The 18789-nt window shown below is 36.9% G+C and overlaps 1 protein-coding gene across 1 annotated transcript in view; it reads right to left on the reverse strand.

Annotated features, from left to right (window-relative positions):
• ttc7a (tetratricopeptide repeat domain 7A) overlaps window positions 1-18789 on the reverse strand; it is a 32970-nt gene that overhangs the window by 2613 nt on the left and 11568 nt on the right. Inside the window, exons 9-19 of the mRNA XM_043255258.1 lie at window positions 18053-18190; window positions 17430-17513; window positions 15507-15611; window positions 12982-13099; window positions 12798-12855; window positions 11885-11957; window positions 11512-11672; window positions 8204-8320; window positions 8020-8123; window positions 7803-7937; window positions 3966-4168 (exon numbers count right to left, since the gene is read on the reverse strand). Coding sequence (XP_043111193.1) covers window positions 3966-4168; window positions 7803-7937; window positions 8020-8123; window positions 8204-8320; window positions 11512-11672; window positions 11885-11957; window positions 12798-12855; window positions 12982-13099; window positions 15507-15611; window positions 17430-17513; window positions 18053-18190 — 1296 coding nt within the window. The remainder of the gene's footprint in view (window positions 1-3965; window positions 4169-7802; window positions 7938-8019; window positions 8124-8203; window positions 8321-11511; window positions 11673-11884; window positions 11958-12797; window positions 12856-12981; window positions 13100-15506; window positions 15612-17429; window positions 17514-18052; window positions 18191-18789) is intronic.

Here is an 18789-nt window from a genome sequence, read left to right on the forward strand (position 1 = left end):
TGACTCGCGCAACTATTATGAAAAAAATGAACGAAATATTTGATCTGCACACTTTGAAGCAAGGCATGGCACTGTGTTCATTTCCACTTGTGCAGCTCACAACGTGTGCTCTGCTCACTTAAAACATGCATTTGGGAACGCAATCAGATTTGAAATGAGAAACATTTACACAAAAAGGAGATAATTGTAATATTCAGTCAAAATAAAAGGAAGATGGTTTAATATTTGAAAAAAAAAAAATCTAATATAAGTATTACTATTGCAATGTAACCATGCTGTTATTTTTTAAATAATCCAACATGTAATTATACAATAAAATATTCTGTAATGTCGGTTTAATTTTTTTAATATAATAATATTAATAATAATAATAATAATAATAATAATAATAATAAGTACAACAACAATAATAAATGTTTTTATTATTATTATTATTATATTGACAATATAAAAAAGTATATAAAATTGTGCAGACCTACAAAAAAAAATCTAAGCAACCTGGGGCTCTCTTTAAAAATCTATTTTAAATCACAACTTTTGTCACAAAAATTTCAATTAGATCCCTCTCCCATTTGAAATTAAAAACACAAATATTAGTATTGCACTACAATTCTGACTTTTAAACTAAAACGGTATTATTACAGCACTCGTTTCTTACTTTGCATAATAATAATAGTAATTTTTCATTATTTTATCATTATATCAATGCATAATCACAACATTTTGGGCCAAACTGGACAAAGCATCCCTGCCAAAAAAAAAAGCACAGCAAACGATGACTTCTTTTAAAAATGCATTTTATATTGCAAACTGTATTCTGAAAAAAACCCCAAAAAGTAACTAAACTCTATCTCTTATGTCTTGTGAGTTTGGGAGTGAATGTGCAGGCAAACCAAGTGGTTCCCAAAATATTATAATAATACAATAACTATAGGATCCTAGCACGGTGACTTGATGACCAAAGCAACTCTCTGCCTCGACTGATTTTAATGCACGCCACGTCTCGTATGAAACGGCCTTAACACTGCTTCTATTTCTCATTATCAGCTCTCTTGCACCGTATGATACAATTGCCTGGTTGCTAGGCATCCCATAAAGGCCCGAGAAGGAGTGAAGTGTTATAAATAATGTATTTGCATTATCTAATCAACTGACAGGCCAATGGAAGAGAGCCAGAAAGACGAGAGACAGAAGGAGAGAGGGAAAGAGCCATAAAAAAAAAACAGAGAGAGGACCCAGAGATATGAAAAAGCACATGTATAGGCAGAAAGAGAATCAAACGAAGCGCTGAGTCACAGCTCAGTTAACTCGTATGACACGAGATCTCAGCTGTCGTCCCTAAATGAAAAATACCCGACCAGATGCCCCGAGCAACGACTCGAACGCGCACAGGCGCAGATTCATGTATGCCGTAAGTGTGAGTTTTCATGACGCGACCAAATGAGTTGAATAAAAATGGGACAAAGCGCGTATGGTTAGATCAAGCAGAGCTCCTCTGTCCTCGGCTGCACCCTGCCTTCTCCCGCCGCCATTTAAAGGAATAGATCCTCAAAACTGACCCTGCTGAATGTTGTTTCATGGCTTTTACGTTTCATGGCTATTCAGCACATTATTATTAGTATAATGCAAAAATAAAATAAAATTAATATTGTTTAAAAAAAAGTGTTGGTAAACAATTAATCGCAATTAATCACATAAAAAAAAAAATTGTTTGTATATTTATGTGTGCTATGCATATAACGTATATATAAATACACACAAATACACATGTATATACATTTATAGATTTACATTCTTATATTTATCTTATGTTTAATAAAGACTGCATATTTTTCTTAAATATATACATGGATATTTATATATACATTAAAATATGCTCAGTATACACATACATTGTGTAAACAAAAAACACAAAAAATTAATTTTGAGTATTTTAAATCATGTAGTATTGGTTGTACTTTGGACTGGTTAGACTAAATAAAAAATACCGTAATGTATTACTGTGATCCATATTTAGAATAAATGATTAATCTGCACTCTGTGGAATACGGAACTCTGCTCGAATTGCATCAGAACTTCAAGGTGACTTGGAAATGTTTCCAAGAGGTTTACCTGGTTTTGAAACGGCACGTAAAGTGTGTCATAATTTTCAGTTTTTGGGTGAACCGAGAGGCTGAGAGGAAGGACAGAAGTAATGAGAGCACTGCTTCTCTAGTCACAGGTGTCTCGGAGATGTTTGACCTCTCCTCTCTGGATCCAGCTGATGAACTCCCTCAAACCTCAATCATATCAGCTTAATCCTGAGAAATCAGAGCTGTGATGCTCTCTGCGTGTGTGTGCGTGTGTGTGTGTGTGTGTGTGTGTGTGTGTGAACTATGCAGGGCATCACCAGCCAGCTCAGAATTAGTTCTCATCAGCTCAGGGAATTGATATTGTACGTCTTTTGTCCAAAAATAGCGGGGATGTGTGCTCTGATTGGCCGGATATAGGGAGAAAATGGCCCAGCTTCACTCCAGTTACTCCAGTGAAGATGAGTAATGAAGGGCCTGACATTATGCAGTCACAATGAGAGCAGAGAGCGGAGGCAGAGCTAATGTTAGCACGCATCGCTGTGGGTTGTAAAGATGTACGTACTCTACTGTATATACAGTAAGTAGCATACGCGACCGCTCAATCACCATACCCCAGGACTCCAGTGGCCTCCGTAGCTTTTCAAGCCGATTGAAATAGTCACTCTCTTGATATTTGGCTCGTCTCTCTTTTGCTTTAATGACAGCAGCTGCACGCTTCGAGACGATCAGAAGAACACGAGCTTCATTGGAAGCAAAAACATCCCTGTCTGCACAAAAGGTCACATGATCTCAATTAATTGACTAAAATGCCGGAGCTTTATTCGAGTCTCAACCCGATGGATTTAAGTTACTTTAGTATTATTTAGATACTTTTACAGTTACTATATTAACCCTTTAGTATAGGGAGCAATTCTGACTATTAAGTTGTTATTTATAAGCATGCCTATTAATGATATATTGGCTATTTGTTAATATTACAAAGCACATTTTCTTCATGACCATATTCTTCATCTCTAATCCTACCCAATACCTCAACTTAACAACTACCTTATTAATTATTAATATTAGGAGTTTACTAAAACATAAGTTGTAATCAATGATTTGTTAATAGCAAAATAAAGTGTGACCGTAATTATTATTATTAAGTTTTGTATCTTTAGTAATTTTGTTAGTAATTTAGCTGTTTTTTTTGTATACATGTTCGCTTCGATTTATGTTTTTTGTTGTTTTGTTTTGCTTTTTTCAGTTTTAGTTTCATCACTTTAATACAGACTTATTCATTTCAGATAGTTGCCAAGGCAACATTTCAAATTTTTTGTAGTTTTATCTTTTTTCATAAAAATAAAAATTAAAATTTCAGCTCTATTTCAATTACAAGACAGACATTTCAGGAACGTGATCCGGAGTTTCACATTCCCTCATTTCATTTTTTTTTTCTTCATTAAGCGGCAACAATATAAAATATAATATAAATATAACGTCACTATAACATTTTTAAAAATAAAATGAAAAAGAAGCAAAAAGTATTATAACGGTATAGTGCTATAATAGTGATTTTCGTACATATATTTTAAGTTTTTATTTTTAATTATTGTTAGAATTTTATTATATATATTATTATAATTTAGTACTTCGATTTTAACTTATTTAGTTTAGTTTAGTATAGCATTTTCAATAGCTAAAAATGATTTTACATCAGTTATTTGCATCTTTTGCGTGTCAGTAGTAAATATCAGTTTACTTTAGATTTGATTTTGCTCAAGGAGCCTGACAGCAGCCCCAGAGATCTGATCCGATCCTCATCCAGTCTGCAATTTCAGCTTGATTTCAATGATCCAACATGACTTTCGTCGTTGTTTTAGTTGAATGCGTTACCGCGCGTGTGTCACTCACCAGGTGCAGCAGTATGTGGTGTCCTCTGGGGTTGATGGCGAGAGCTTCGTCGTACAGGCCCTTGGCCTCCGCGTCGTTGGCCCTGAGCTCAGCCACGCGGCCCTTGAGCAGCAGCACCGAGTGTGAGGCGGGGAAGAGAGACCCTGCCTCCTGCACGCAGAACTGAGCTTCCTTCATCCTCCCGTCAGCCATGAACAACTCTCCTGCTCGACAGCGGATCACAAAAACACAAACGACGTTACGAGACACAACGCTTCAGATCTCTTATTGATATCATCGGGTGCATGGTGATTCGTCTTTGTGAAACGTCTCCGATTTCATGGCCGTGACACAGCCATCTGGAATACAAACTCTCTCAAAGACGTATCTGCTGCGTTAATACTCGCTCAGAGTAAGCGACGAATGCCGATGTCGTTTCAAAGCGCGCGTGTAGCATTGTGGTCTGCTTTGCAGATACACGCTGACCTCCCCCTCCACCCTAGATCTCACACACATGCTCGTTGAGGGATGTTCGCGGTCATGTCTAAATAAGGCCATGTACGGAGCGCTGTGTAGAGCATCCGCAGCTCTGCTCTGGCATTTAGGACTCACCACGGCAAATAAACCGGGTTCATATCAACTGCCGTCTGTTGCGTGTTTGTGTTTGTTTACACGGGACAATTTAGGCAGCAGATACACCGAGAAAGAAGGGTTTAGAAACGTTTGGAAACGGAGTATGTGTGTTTTAAGGACAGCATTGTATCGACATTTTTCTTTACGCTTATCTAAATGAATTCACGCTGAACATTAGGACTCGATTCGATCTGTGTTTTGTAGATAACGGGAATCAATGTGATTTGGGTGGCAAAAGATTTTCACAAGAAATCTTTCCTTAAGAAGTCAAACTTAAAGTTAGTTATGTTCATTCTGTGGGCATTTTTACTAATTATATATATATGTGTGTGTGTGTGTGTGTGTGTGTGTGTGTGTATATATATATATATATATATACAGTGCATCCGGAAAGTATTCATAGCGCTTCACTTTTTCCACATTTTTTTATGTTACAGCCTTATTCCAAAATGGATTAAATTCATTTATTTCCTCAAAATTCTACACACAATACCCCATAATGACAAGGTGAAAAAAGATTTTTTGAAATTGTTGCAAATTTATTAAAAATAAAAAAACACACATGTACATAAGTATTCACAGCCTTTGCTCAATACTTTGTTGATGCACCTTTGGCAGCAATTACAGCCTCAAGTCTTTTTGAATATGATGCCACAAGCTTGGCACACCCGTCTTATGGAATTTTTGCCCATTTCTCTTTGCAGTACCTCTCAAGCTCTATCAGGTTGAATGGGAAGCGACGGTGTACAGCCATTTTCAGATCTCTCCAGAGATGTTCAATAGGATTTAGGTCTGGGCTCTGGCTTGGCCACTCAAGGACATTCACCGAGTTGTTGTGAAGCCACTCCATTGATATTTTGGCGGTGTGCTTTGGGTCATTGTCCTGCTGGAAGATGAACTGTCGCCCCAGTCTGAGGTCAAGAGCACTCTGAAGCAGGTTTTCATTCAGGAGGTCTCTGTACATTGCTGCATTCATCTTTCCCTCTATCCTGACTAGTCTTCCAGTTCCTGCTGCTGAAAAACATCCCCACAGCATGATGCTGCCACCACCATGCTTCACTGTAGGGATGGTATTAGCCTGGTGATGAGCGGTGCCTGGTTTTCTCCAAACGCAACGCCTGGCATTCACTCCAAAGAGTACAATTTTAGTCTCATCAGACCAGAGAATTTTGTTTCTTATGGTCTGAGACTCCTTCAGAGGCTGCTATGTGCCCTTTACTAAGGAGTGGCTTCCGTCTGGCCACTCTACCATACAGGCCTGATTGGTGGATTGCTGCACAGATGGTTGTCCTTCTGTAAGGTTCTCCTCTCTCCACAGAAGAACGCTGGAGCTCAGACAGAGGGACCATCGGGTTATTGATCACCTCCCTGACTAAGGCCCTTCTCCCCCGATCACTCAGCTTAGATGGCCGGCCAGCTCTAGAAAGAGTCCTGGTGGTTCCAAATATCTTCCACTTACGGATGATGGAGGCCACTGTGCTCATTGCAGAAATTTTTCTGTAACCTTCCCCAGCCTTGTGCCTCGAGACAATCCTGTCTCGGAGGTCTACAGACAATTCCTTTGTCTTCATGCTTGGTTTGTGCTTTGACATGCACTGTCAACCCTGGGACCTTATATAGACAGGTGTATGCCTTTACAAATCATGTCCAATCAACTGAATTTACCACAGGTGAACTCCAATTAAGCTGCTGAAACATCTCAAGAATGATCAGTGGAAACAGAATGTACCTGAGCTCAATTTAGAGCTTCACGGCAAACGCTGTGAATAGTTATGTACATGTGATTTTTCAGGTTTTTAATTTTTAATAAATTTACAACAATTTCAAAAAATCTTTTTTCACCTTGTCATTATGGGGTATTGTGTGTAGAATTTTGAGGAAATAAATGAATTTAATCCATTTTGGAATATGGCTGTAACATAAAAAATGTGGAAAAAGTGAAGCGCTATGAATACTTTCCGGATGCACTGTATATATATATATATAATATAACATTATATACACACACACACACACACACACACACACACATATATATATATATATATATATATATATATATATATATATATATATATATATATATATATAGTCATTTTGCAATGTATATATAAATGCAAACACCAGCATGTATATATTAAAGAAAATATGTAATGTTTATGTATTAAATATATTTATGTATAGTAAGAAATATACCTGCATGATATAAAAAGTTAAGTTCTTAAGTTTTAGGTTCTTAAATTACAAAACAAAAATGTAATTACACAAAAAAAATCACTAAAGTGAAATTTAAACAAAAAATTTTAAATATAAGCACATTCAAAGTAATGTGCTTATATTTCTGTAAAATTTCACTGTAAAATTTCACAAATGCATATTTCCACATTCCATACTTTTGAGAAGTTAATTTCAAAAGCTGCACACTTCCCAGTTTTTGTTGCGATGTTTAACATTCGAAATGCAACAGGCAACGAAGGCGTTATTGTAATATTTGCATCCTGGTCATCTTTCCAATAATTATTTGCATAGTAAACTAGCCTTCAGTGCATTTATTTTACTATGTATTGCTGCACGGTTTTGTGTTGTGTTTACTCTTCAATGACTACATGTGCTAAATGCCATGATGAAAATGATTTAAATACATAATACATTACTATGAAATATGTCTTTTCGGACACAAAGCGCATAATGCACGTTACAAACGACAGCTGATGAAAAATGAACAGTTTGCTGCACGATGGACTGCGTTCGGCGAGCTCCGACTGTTTTAGACTACCGGTGTGACATCACGCTCATTCTTTATGTCAATGGGCCGCTCTGCCTGCGCTCTCGCATTCACTCATTTGTACAGAATCAGGATGCGTCCCATTTTAGACAGGAAATGAACCCATGCCAGAGGAATGCTGGGAATGGGAACAAGAGGGCACAAACACCCAGTACAAGATCCCTGGGAAACACATTTCATGCAGAGCAGCATATAAATAACGCAGAAATAACATCTAAATACTGTCATAGTACGTCAAGGACTTCCCAAATGTATTAGGGTCAACAAGCAAAAAATCTCAAAAATCGCTTTTGTACGCTAACAGGAAAGTAATGTCAGCGAAACGCCAAACGGGTGTTTAGGCATTTATAAAATACTCGATAACGGCTCATTTAATCCTGGTTAATGTACATAAGATATACAGAAATAATAGCGTATTGAAAAAAGCAGTTAGGCCGTACCTGCTTGCAGCCAGATGCGTTCCAGTGTGGTCCAAATGTAGGCGGGGCCGTGCCTGTGGGCGGAGCTAATGGCTGACACCTCCGACATGGCCTGCTCCAGACGGGACACCGCTAGAGACGGGGCGCTCTGGGACCCTGACACGACACCACACGCGTCTCGGTCACATCAGCCGCACGCAATCACACACACGCACACACACACACTGGTGACACGCACCTGTCTCCGTCTCCTGGAAGTCTGGGAGCGTGAGATGGAGGCCGCTGGGTTTCTTGCTGAGCGGTCCGGGATCAGGAGGCACGCTGCTAGCGTCGTCCTCCTCGCTGGGATAGAGAGCAGGACACGTGAAATCACGGCGTTCAACACCGGCTCGCTCTCACACACGCTACACGCAGCACCTTACCTGAGACGGGTCAAATCATAGCGACTCTGCCACAGCTGCAGCATTTCTGCACAGGTCTGTAACGCTGCAGCGGATCCGAACAAAGCCTCCTCCAGCTTCACTTTGGTAAAGAGAAGACTGAAACACACAGATAATACGTTCATAAGTGATATAAGTGATAATATATATATATATATATATATATATATGCTGTCAAATGATTAGTCACATTTAAAATTTTTTATTTTTTTGTTTACATAATATATCTAAGTATACTGTGGATATGTATATAAATATGAAAACGCATTTTGTTTATATGTTAAATATATTTCTATTTAAAATAAGAATATAAATATATGCACGTGAATAAATAATATTTAAACAAAAACTTGTATGTTGGAATGCAATTTAGCTCAATGAATCGTTTGGAGCACTAATAAATAAATAAATAAATAAATAAATGTTATTATGAGCTAAAACAAAAATTTCACTAAAACTTTTACTAAATTATTAACTAACACTAAAATGAATAAATTTTTTATAATTTATTTGAAATAAAATGTACGTATTACACATAAGACGTTTTGTTTTATACGGTTATAAAAATAGTTCATATTAAAATACAATTACTAAAATAAAAAAATGAAATTGTAAACACACAAGTATTGAATGACAAAAGCACATTGTAAACATAATTGTTCTTCTGAACTTTCTAATTATGTAATCACAGCAATAAATGACATTTTAAAATATATTAGAATATATATATATATATATATATATATATATATATATATATATATATATATATATATATATATATATATATATTATTTTTATTATTATTATTATTATTATTTTTTTTTTTAAGTATATGCTGACTTTAAAAACTTAAACCTGAATGACCTCAAGCTTTTCAATGATATAGTATTTAAAACCCCATACTGTATTAAAGAAATAATGGCTGTGCAATATATCAAATATCCAGAAGATTTTGGTGTTAACAAATTATGTACTCTAGAAAAAAAATCCTGAGGGTTAAAATGAAGTTAGAAAATAGGAGATAGAAAATATACATTTTAGAAATGAAATGAGTTATTATATTTTAATTAAAAGTATAACAACTCAAATACTTTCAAAATGCATTCTGTGATTTAAAAAATGTTGTACGTAATATGTCGTTCTTATAATTCACACACTTCCTTCGAAGAATGTGCCGACGAGCGACTGCCATTGAGACAGTGACGCATAGCGTTTTTCTGTCTGTATTTTGGACTTCCTTGAGTCAAACGCTTTCAGCCCTAGTTCTCCATCATCAGCTGCTTCTAACAGAAACGAGCAACACCGCAGCTGTCTGGAGACGTTCTTCCCCTGACCTGTCCCTCTCTCTAGCGAGGTTTAGCGAGTGGGTGGACGTCTGTATGTGTGTGTGTGTGTGTGTGTGTGTGTAAACAGGGCAGCAGAGCATTCATGCAACACTCCGGCTGTGACGCTGATGAAATACACATCTGACTAAAGATAAAACTGTCGTACAGACAAAGTTACCCCATACAGGAAAGTGACTTTTATAGTATTTAATAATATTTTAAATAATTATATTATATTTGATTTGAGTAATTTTGTTATGTGCTTTTGTCATTTTTTAGCACTTGTTTATTTAATGTTAGTACTCGACATTATCTCGGTATAAACACTATACTAAACGTGGACATGTATGCGGTGGATTTACTATCAACGAGCGAATTAAATTACATCTTGTTTATATCCTGACCAACGTATACCTAACGAATAACAATAAGGAAATAAATAAGCCACGGCATGCTGAAAAGAACGGAAGCCAAAAAAATCTAGTGTCGCAAAAGTTTCCTTGTTGGTTTTTAAGTCGTCTTTTATTTCCTGAAGCAAATTAAAAATAACTGAGACTGGCAAACGATACGCTCGGATAACGTGTTCTTCTGACATTTCAAATGAATGAATAAATGTGGAAAAAATCCTCTCAGACGAACTGCATTCATTTCAAGTGGACGTCCTTTTTTTGGGGGTGGGGGCTCAAATAATTTGATAAACGCAAACATTTGTAAATCTCATTGCATGATTAATTCGAATACTCTCGTTGCGTACATTTGTAACGCTAAAACGCGGTTTGCGCGGTTAGTAAAACTTTTAATTCAATTTTTTTTTTAGTTTGATTTAGCAGAAAAATAACTATTTATTAATTACAACACTGGGCCTGGAGGTCAGGGAGCAACCGGAGATCAGGTGACATTTCCTTATATGACTTCAAATCACTCTACTCGCTAGAGTCACTTAAAAGCACTAAAACTCTAATATACAGAGTCTACGGGAAAATTAAATGTACATTGTAAATGGGTAAAATAGATATCAAATGTGCTTTAAGCTCGCATGCGGCACGGTTCACTTTTCCTCCTCCCATACATCAACAAACACAGTTTCTAGAAAGCTGAGTTCACTTTTTCCACTGATAAAGTGATGATTTGTGTCTCTGAGAGGCAGAGGTTCTTGGAAATGAGACGTGTGACAGTATAACCGCTGTGACACACAATAGACGCAGTGTGTTGGTGTGTGTGTGTGTGTGACAGGCTGGGGGTCTTCACTCTTATGAGTTATTCTGCTATGAACTTGATCCTAATTATTTTCCCTCCGCTCTCGTCTCGAGTGCAACACTGACCCCACATGGAGACGCAAAAACCGAAACAATTCTGAATAAAAGTCATTTAGGTTTAAAACTACGTAACAGTAGATACAGTTCACAATATGCACAATGAGCAACTAGTTATGTTGAAAATTGATGCCTGTGCTAAAAGGTTACAGATAATCCAGTCAAGGTGCAAGAATAAAGAAAACATTTTTGTTATGCACTCACACTTTTAGTTTTTATTCGTATTCTCCATACTAAAAATGTATCATGCACATAAAGCTTACACGCCGAGTCTGACGCGTATTAATTAATCTGTTGTGAAAAAAATTATTAAATGTGGTCTTCAAGCAGCGAGGATGATTTTGTCGTCCTCTCACTTAAAAAAAAAAAAAAAAAAGCATTTTTCACTTTTCTTCAGAAAGTCATCTCGTGATGCTTTGCTAGTGATAGTTACTTGCATTATTGCATTATTTTATAAAAAAAAAATTTTCTCAGTGTGCAGTGACCTTAATAATTATAACCCTAACCCTCACTGAACAGACTGATATATTAGTGGATATATAGTCGCAAAGCTACCCGTAATTTGTAGAAAGTGAACTTTTAAGTGTAACGTGAGGTTTTGAGAGTTTGAATGATCCCATACGAAGCAGAACAAACGCATAACACATACTTGAAGTTGTCCGGGTGCTGGTTAATGGCAAGTTTAAGCGTATCGAGGGCATGTTGGTAGTGTTTCTGGGCGCTGAGCAGTAGAGTCAGCAGATGCAGAGAGTGCAGATCATCCCCACAGATATTCAGAGCCGACTGCAGCGGCTCCATCGCCTCCGACACCTGCCGGGAGATAAAGAACTGTTCTCACAATCAAGTGACCTTGACGGGCCCGTGGGTAAACAAAAGCTGCAGAAACACGCAGTCGTGCAAAATAAGAAGAGAGATTAATGTAGATCTCTTTTCTTGGAAGACGCGAAGCACGGAAATGTGATATGTTGACGTGGTTCTGCGCGCAGTCAGCGAGATCGGTGTGTTAGTGTTAGCGTGCTAACCTGTCGAACCAGAGCGAGCTGCAGAGAGAGGTAGAAGGAGATCCGAGGGTCCCCGGGGTCCAGTGCATGCGCTCTGAAGACCAACAAAGAGTCTGTGTGAAGTTTTCATCGCTTGATTTAGCAGTCTGACATTAGCTAGTCTTCTCACAACCGACTCCTTACTAAGATCACAGGCTTTTTTTAGGAACTGCATAGTAACATGATTAAAAAATGTGAATACATATTTATAAATTAATACATTAATATGCTTTTTTTTTGTTTTTTTGAGGACATTCACCAAATGTATGCATTATAACTTTCAGTCTGTTTTTATCAATAATGAGAATTATGAGTTATGAGATTATTTGTGATTATTTTCCTCCGTTAACTAACCTAAAACTAAAAAAAAAGCATATACTGTAGATACACAACTGTGCAAAAGTCTGTGGTCAGTAAGATTTCTTAAAAGAAATGCATTCAACTGATAAAAACCAACAGCAGTCTTTTGTTTCTATTTGTTTCTATTTCACTGTTTTGACATTTCTATTTAAAATAAATGCTGTTCTTTTAAAGTATCTATTAATAAAATATATGCGACTCAGCCGTTTTATCATTTCCAAACATTAATAAATATTTATAATAATGATTTGTGACATTGAAAACTGAAGCAGCGATGCTGAAAATTCAGCTTTTCCACAAAAATGAATTGCATTTTAAAATACATTAACATAATATAATAGTTTCATTTTAATTTACAGACGTCAAACTTTTAAAACGGTGGTGTGGTTTTGAGAAAAATAAAAAATAAAGTCATTTTTTAATATTAATGAAACTAATCAAAGGGTCAACTGAAACAATTCCCACACAAAGTGGGTGGCTAGGGCCTCCTTAACACAATCTGTGCTGAAATATAAGAGGTAAACATGGAGCGTACTTCCGTAGTGACTGCAGCGCTCTTCTGTTGAACTCATCGCGATCGGCTTTCAGCGTAGCTGCAAACACAGTTAAAGAGTGAGTCACCGCAGACACGAGCGAGCCGAGAGCAGCTGAGGACAGCTGGGGGCCTGGATCATTTTTAGCTTCAGAGAAGGATAACCTCGGTTAAAGGCCGGGCTTACCGTCAGAGGCCTGCAGGCTACGGCACAGTCCGATGGCCAGATGAGCTCGAGGAAGGGACTCTCCAGCACCCTCTCCTAAAGCAACCACCCCCGCTGAGAGGGACACTGCATCCTCCAGCTGACACACACACACACACACACACACATCAGTACGTCTTAACTTACGGTGAGAGGTATCGGTGGTTTAATGTAGGGGTTAAAGATCTGACAGATTATGGTATAAAACCCAACAGAGAACAATGCATTCACTTAGAACTGAATGAAAAGTGCATATAAGCCTGTGCTAAAAGAATAAATGTAGTTTAAAAAAATAAGACTTTAGATAAAATAAAATGATATACTTAATATATAATTATTATATAATTGTCTATATTTATATTCATACAATGTATATTCTAAAGAAATATACGCAATATAGAAACAATTATTTTTCTGGAATAAAAAATAATTATATATATATATATATATATATATATATATATATATATATATATATATATATATACACACAGCACACATGCATATATTATGTAAACAGAATTTTTTTATGTAATTATGATTCATTGTTTGATAGCACTAATAAGGTCATAAAAACTGCATGTGCATTTTACTACCAGTTGATACTTTTCAATATTTATTTGATCAAAAATGCAGTAAAAACAGTAATAATGTGAAGAGTTATTACAATTTTAAATATTCAGTATTATTATTCACTTTAATATTAATTTTTTCTGCTTTATTATGTATATATATATATATATATATATATATATATATATATATATATATATATATATATATACACACATACACACACACACTTTTAGATAATCTGACAGTTTCCAAAAATTGTTATCAGTGCTAATAATAATAAGAAATATTATTAATATTATTATAACTGAGCACTAAATTGGCATATTTCAATTATTTCTAAAACACAAGTAGAAACGGCATGCATAAATATATACAAATAACAAACGTAAAACCTAAATTGGACTAATATATCACTTATATTATATTAAAATATAAAACTATTGACTGGTAGTGTTTAAACAGAAAGAAAAACAGTAAAAAAAAGTTCATGTCCAATGCTAAAAGAATTTTATACGGAATTGCAACAAATATATTTCTTAATCAAACCATGCAATCATGACCCTAACATTGTATGATATTCTTTTAATTGAAATGTCAGACGTGCTGACATGAATCAGCATCAAGGATGACTGCTAGAGGACGAATCCCCGCACGCTGGGATGATAAAGGGCCGCTCTGAAGTGTGACTGTGGGACGGCGTGCTAGTTGACATTAAAGCCTTTGCATTACATTTCTCTGGCTATACGGCTCTGTTGTGCTATAAGCCTCTTACGGCGTGCTGTCTGTATTCAGCACCGCGCTTCCAACAGATGTGCCGTAATCTCCGTCAGCAGTGCTGCAGTGTGTATTTGATTGATGGTCCTGTGACTGTACAGTACATCGCATTGTGTCTTATTAGTATAACCATCATATCGATGTTACTAATGCAAAGCAGAGCGAAAGCATATTAGCGATCTTTTCTAGTATTGAGCGATGGCTACTGTATATTTGAAATTAGCGTTAGAAATAAGCTAAAAAATAAAAACAAAAACAGATTTAATGTTGCGCATGCAGTTCTAGTTTGATCTTTATCAAAAATCACTTTAAATTAATAATGCTATGAGCACAGCTAGTTTTAATATAAATATATTAGGATTATATAGGATTTATGGGATTAGGATTTATGGATTTATGGATTTATTTAAGGATGCCAAAGCGAGTATTTCCAGTAAATATTCCTGAAATGCGCATTGCTTATTTAATTCATAACCTAAAGCATATTTATTACTTTCGCTGAGATGTTGCACGGATCAGGCCTTTGGGTCGATGAGATTCTTAATGTGTTTTCGAAAGACGTCTCTCACACTTTTCAGAAATATATTAAAACAGTTACATTGTGAAACACCAATTCAATTTAAAATACCTGTTTTCTATTTGAATATATTTTAAAATATAATTTATTCATGTGAATTTTCAGCATCGTTATTCCAGCCTTCAGTGTCGCATGTTCCCTCAGAAATCATTCTAATACACTGATTTGATGCTCAAGAATTTTTTTTTCTCTTATCAATGCTATAATCAGTTTTCCTGCTTAATATTTTTATTAATAATTGTTAGCGTGTTTTGTTTAATACAGAGTTAAAAAGAGCACCTTTATTTTAAATGCGTATGTAATAAATATGAGTAATGTGTAAATAAGTAAATAAGAGTATTATTTTAAAAGTATTATTTAAAAAATAAAAATATATAGATATTTAAAAAAAAATAGTTTAGAGGCCGGACCTGCTCTATGTTGCAACTGCTCTAAAAAATAAATGAATGAATCAATTAATAAATAAATCAACTTTATTATATTTTTGTATTTTTTCACATATATTTTTTTACTACTTCGTTTATGTTTTCCTGAATGAATCAGCACATTGTGCACATGCTGCTTGTTGTGTTTCTCTCACCCAGTGCAGCTGGTTGATACACACTTTAGCTGCAAGCAGAGGTGGGATGGGGTCCTGGGGTTTCATTGCCACACACTCTTTAAGCACTGACACTGCACCCTCGTTCTGTAAAACATCATTAATAACACAGCTTTCAAATGCACAAACACACGTGCATAGTGTTCAAGCACTGATACAAGTCCTGATAACGTAAGCATTCCGCCTTCATTAACATACAACAGAAGAAGCGTGAACCTTCACTCATAAAAATCGTTAACCCAGGGTCACCGTGGCTTATCGCTCAGTACACCCGTAAACCCTGGATGAACATTCTCATTCGCATATTCATGAGGTTAATAACATCGACTGGACGAGTAGATTACACAACAAGAGCACGGACTGTTTTAATAACGGCTTGTCGATGTCTGGAGATGTTGTCACAGATACAGTATTTGCTCCAGTTATCTTGCGACTTACAAAACAACGACTAAACACCCATCGTTTTTACCCGTTTCTGAAACTTAAAGCTCCAGCGTCTGCACAAAGCTCATGAATATTCAACTGAGGCTAAATGGAGAGTGCACGCAAATGTTTTTTTTTTTTTATTATTCACCCTCATGTCATCCCAGATGTATACGGCCTTTTCTTTCGATGCGACCCCAGCAGATGAGTCAATGTCACACAACAATACATGCACGTGAGAACCATACTAATTTATACTATACTAGTGCTGGGCGGTTTAACCAAAAATCTGAATCACATTTATTTAGGATTCTGACGGTTTATCACAGAGACTGTGCCTGTATATGAATCAGAATCGAACCGCAGCATGCAAACGATCATGCTAGGAGCAGTTTTTGGTGTAAATTAGTCTGTATAATTTCAAAATGTGAAGCAAAAACAGAACGGTCTGACCGCAGCTTGGCGAAACATGCCTGCGTGAAACAAACAGAAGACGAGCTGAATGAGAGTGCAAGTTCTTTCTCTGCCAGCAGGTGGCACTCATGGAGCAGCGGTGATAAAGCAGCACTACTCTGTTAATACCACATTAATATGCATTGTATGGAGGTAAGATGAAAATACTTTACTGAAGATAGCGGGATCCCCTTAGAGATACATTTATGTAAATATATGCAATTCATTATTTAGGATTTTGTTCCAATATTGCACGCATGGCGAAGTGAGTTTGCTCTGCCTGCTACAGTTTTTTCTCCTCTTTGTATTTTTGTATTTTAAAATAAAAGACCTCTTTAGACCGCTGATTTCCTGAATCAACTCGGTCTAACCTCAAACGTGCCACTTTCTAGATCTAGAATCGGGTAATAAAGTTTTCCTGTAAGGAAATGAGGAATAATACCGCCTTCATGTGCTTAAAAATGTCCTTCTTCCAATTTCGGAAGTCACGATTACAAGCGTGTCGCATTCAAGCGCTTTGCTGTTGGAAAGAACAGGAATCGTGGAGGAGGGCAAAAAGTAGAATTCTCAGTGCTATCTTTGTAATAAGGGCCGTCAGAGCTTATAAAATGAACTGGACTTTGGGGGTCGATCATGCTAAAACATGGACCAGATAGTGTGAGCACATCCTAAACCTAAGTGAATAACAGATAGCAAGTATTTCGAAGAACGACGGTAACCAAACAGTCAACGGCAGCCATAGAAATCAACTGGTAACCAAACGTTCTTCGAAATATCTTCTTCTGTATTCAGCGGTACTCATACACGCCTGAAACAACTTGAGGGTGAGTAATAACGACCGATGAACTACTTTTGGGTGAACTACAGGCCTTTTAGATTTCAAATATATGTTTCATTTACGTAAAACCTTCTCTACCTCTTTTCTGTCAGTCACTAGAACATATTTATTCAACTGAATCTAAAATGTAGCCGACGAATGACGAATAAATGAGCAGAACAATGATGATGACGATAGGACGTGAGTCTCACCTTCCCACTTGCCATCAAAGACAAGCCGAGCTGGTACCAAAGATGAAACTCATTATAGGATAACTTCATGGCCCGCTCCAAACACTGATGAGAAACAAATCACACACCACATCAGCAGAGAGAAACTTCGGGACTCATCCTTCCAAGAAAATGATAATGCGGTTGACATTGCTCAGCATAACTAACACCGTTTCTAGGAAGGATCTTGTTGTTTTCAACACGGATAGGGGATTGTGTGTATCCTGTACACATCGCATAATGGCGCATGCATGAGAAAGTGAGCCTAAATCTGATGAGAAAGGGATTTAGATTTAGGTTCGACACACATAGGCATGTGTTGGTAATACCGAGTAATGGCAGTGAAATGTCATGGATTCAGTTGAATGAAAACACTGAACTTAGTTTCAGATTCACCTGAGGACGTCTCACCGTCACACAACGGCCCGACTACTGAAACAACCTGAAGGATAGGACGAAGGAGGAAGGGGAAGTAAGCGCTGGGAGAAGAGAAGAGAGAGATTGACAGACTGAAAGAGGAGGAAGAAGCTACTATATCAAATACAGGTCACTTGCTGCTGTTTGCGAAGCGCGGGTCGATAGGGATCCGTGCTGACTCATCTCACCTCAGACAGCATGGAGTACTGCCCCCTCCTGGCCATGGCGATGCTCAGCAGGTCGTAGACGGAGGAGGCGTCCTGCATGCTGCTCTCCCTCGCCTCCTGATGCTCGGGTGTTCGGCTGATCACCACCTCGCCACTGGCCTGCAGCCGACAACAGAGAGAGGGTCAAGAAACACGCCGAGGCTGTGCTTCCCTATCCTGGTGTGGGGGAACCTCCAGCACTGACTCGCTTACCTTGAAAGTTTAATTTAGCTCATTAGTAAAATGGTCAAGAACTCAACCGGGTGTCCCGCCCCACTTTGGAGACTTAAAAGCGCACAGACACTGCTTTATACGAAATCAACCAATCAATAAATGAAACATTAATTATGAATGAATCGCTTCGGCCTCGTCGAACAAATGAGTTAAAAACAAATGCATATTAAAAGAAAATTAAAGTTGTTTTTTACCTTAAATACGTCAACCTGTTATTTGGGACTCCCAAAACCAGAAATACGAACCTTTCATAACCAATAATATAATAAAATGGGGCGGTTTAAAAATTTCTGTAATTTAATTTGTGTTTTCTGAATTGCTTTAGGTACAAGTATCTGACAGATAAATAAAAATGATTGGTTTGTGGTAATGCTCAAAAATGAACACAAACATGGCATTTTCCTATATTAAATGGCTCTAGTAAAAACGTCTGGGTCTGTATGTCAAATATGTCAAATGAATGCAAAGTTCTACCGTGATCAGTA

This window comes from Puntigrus tetrazona, chromosome 13, assembly GCF_018831695.1.
Source record: "Puntigrus tetrazona isolate hp1 chromosome 13, ASM1883169v1, whole genome shotgun sequence".
NCBI lineage: Eukaryota > Metazoa > Chordata > Actinopteri > Cypriniformes > Cyprinidae > Puntigrus > Puntigrus tetrazona.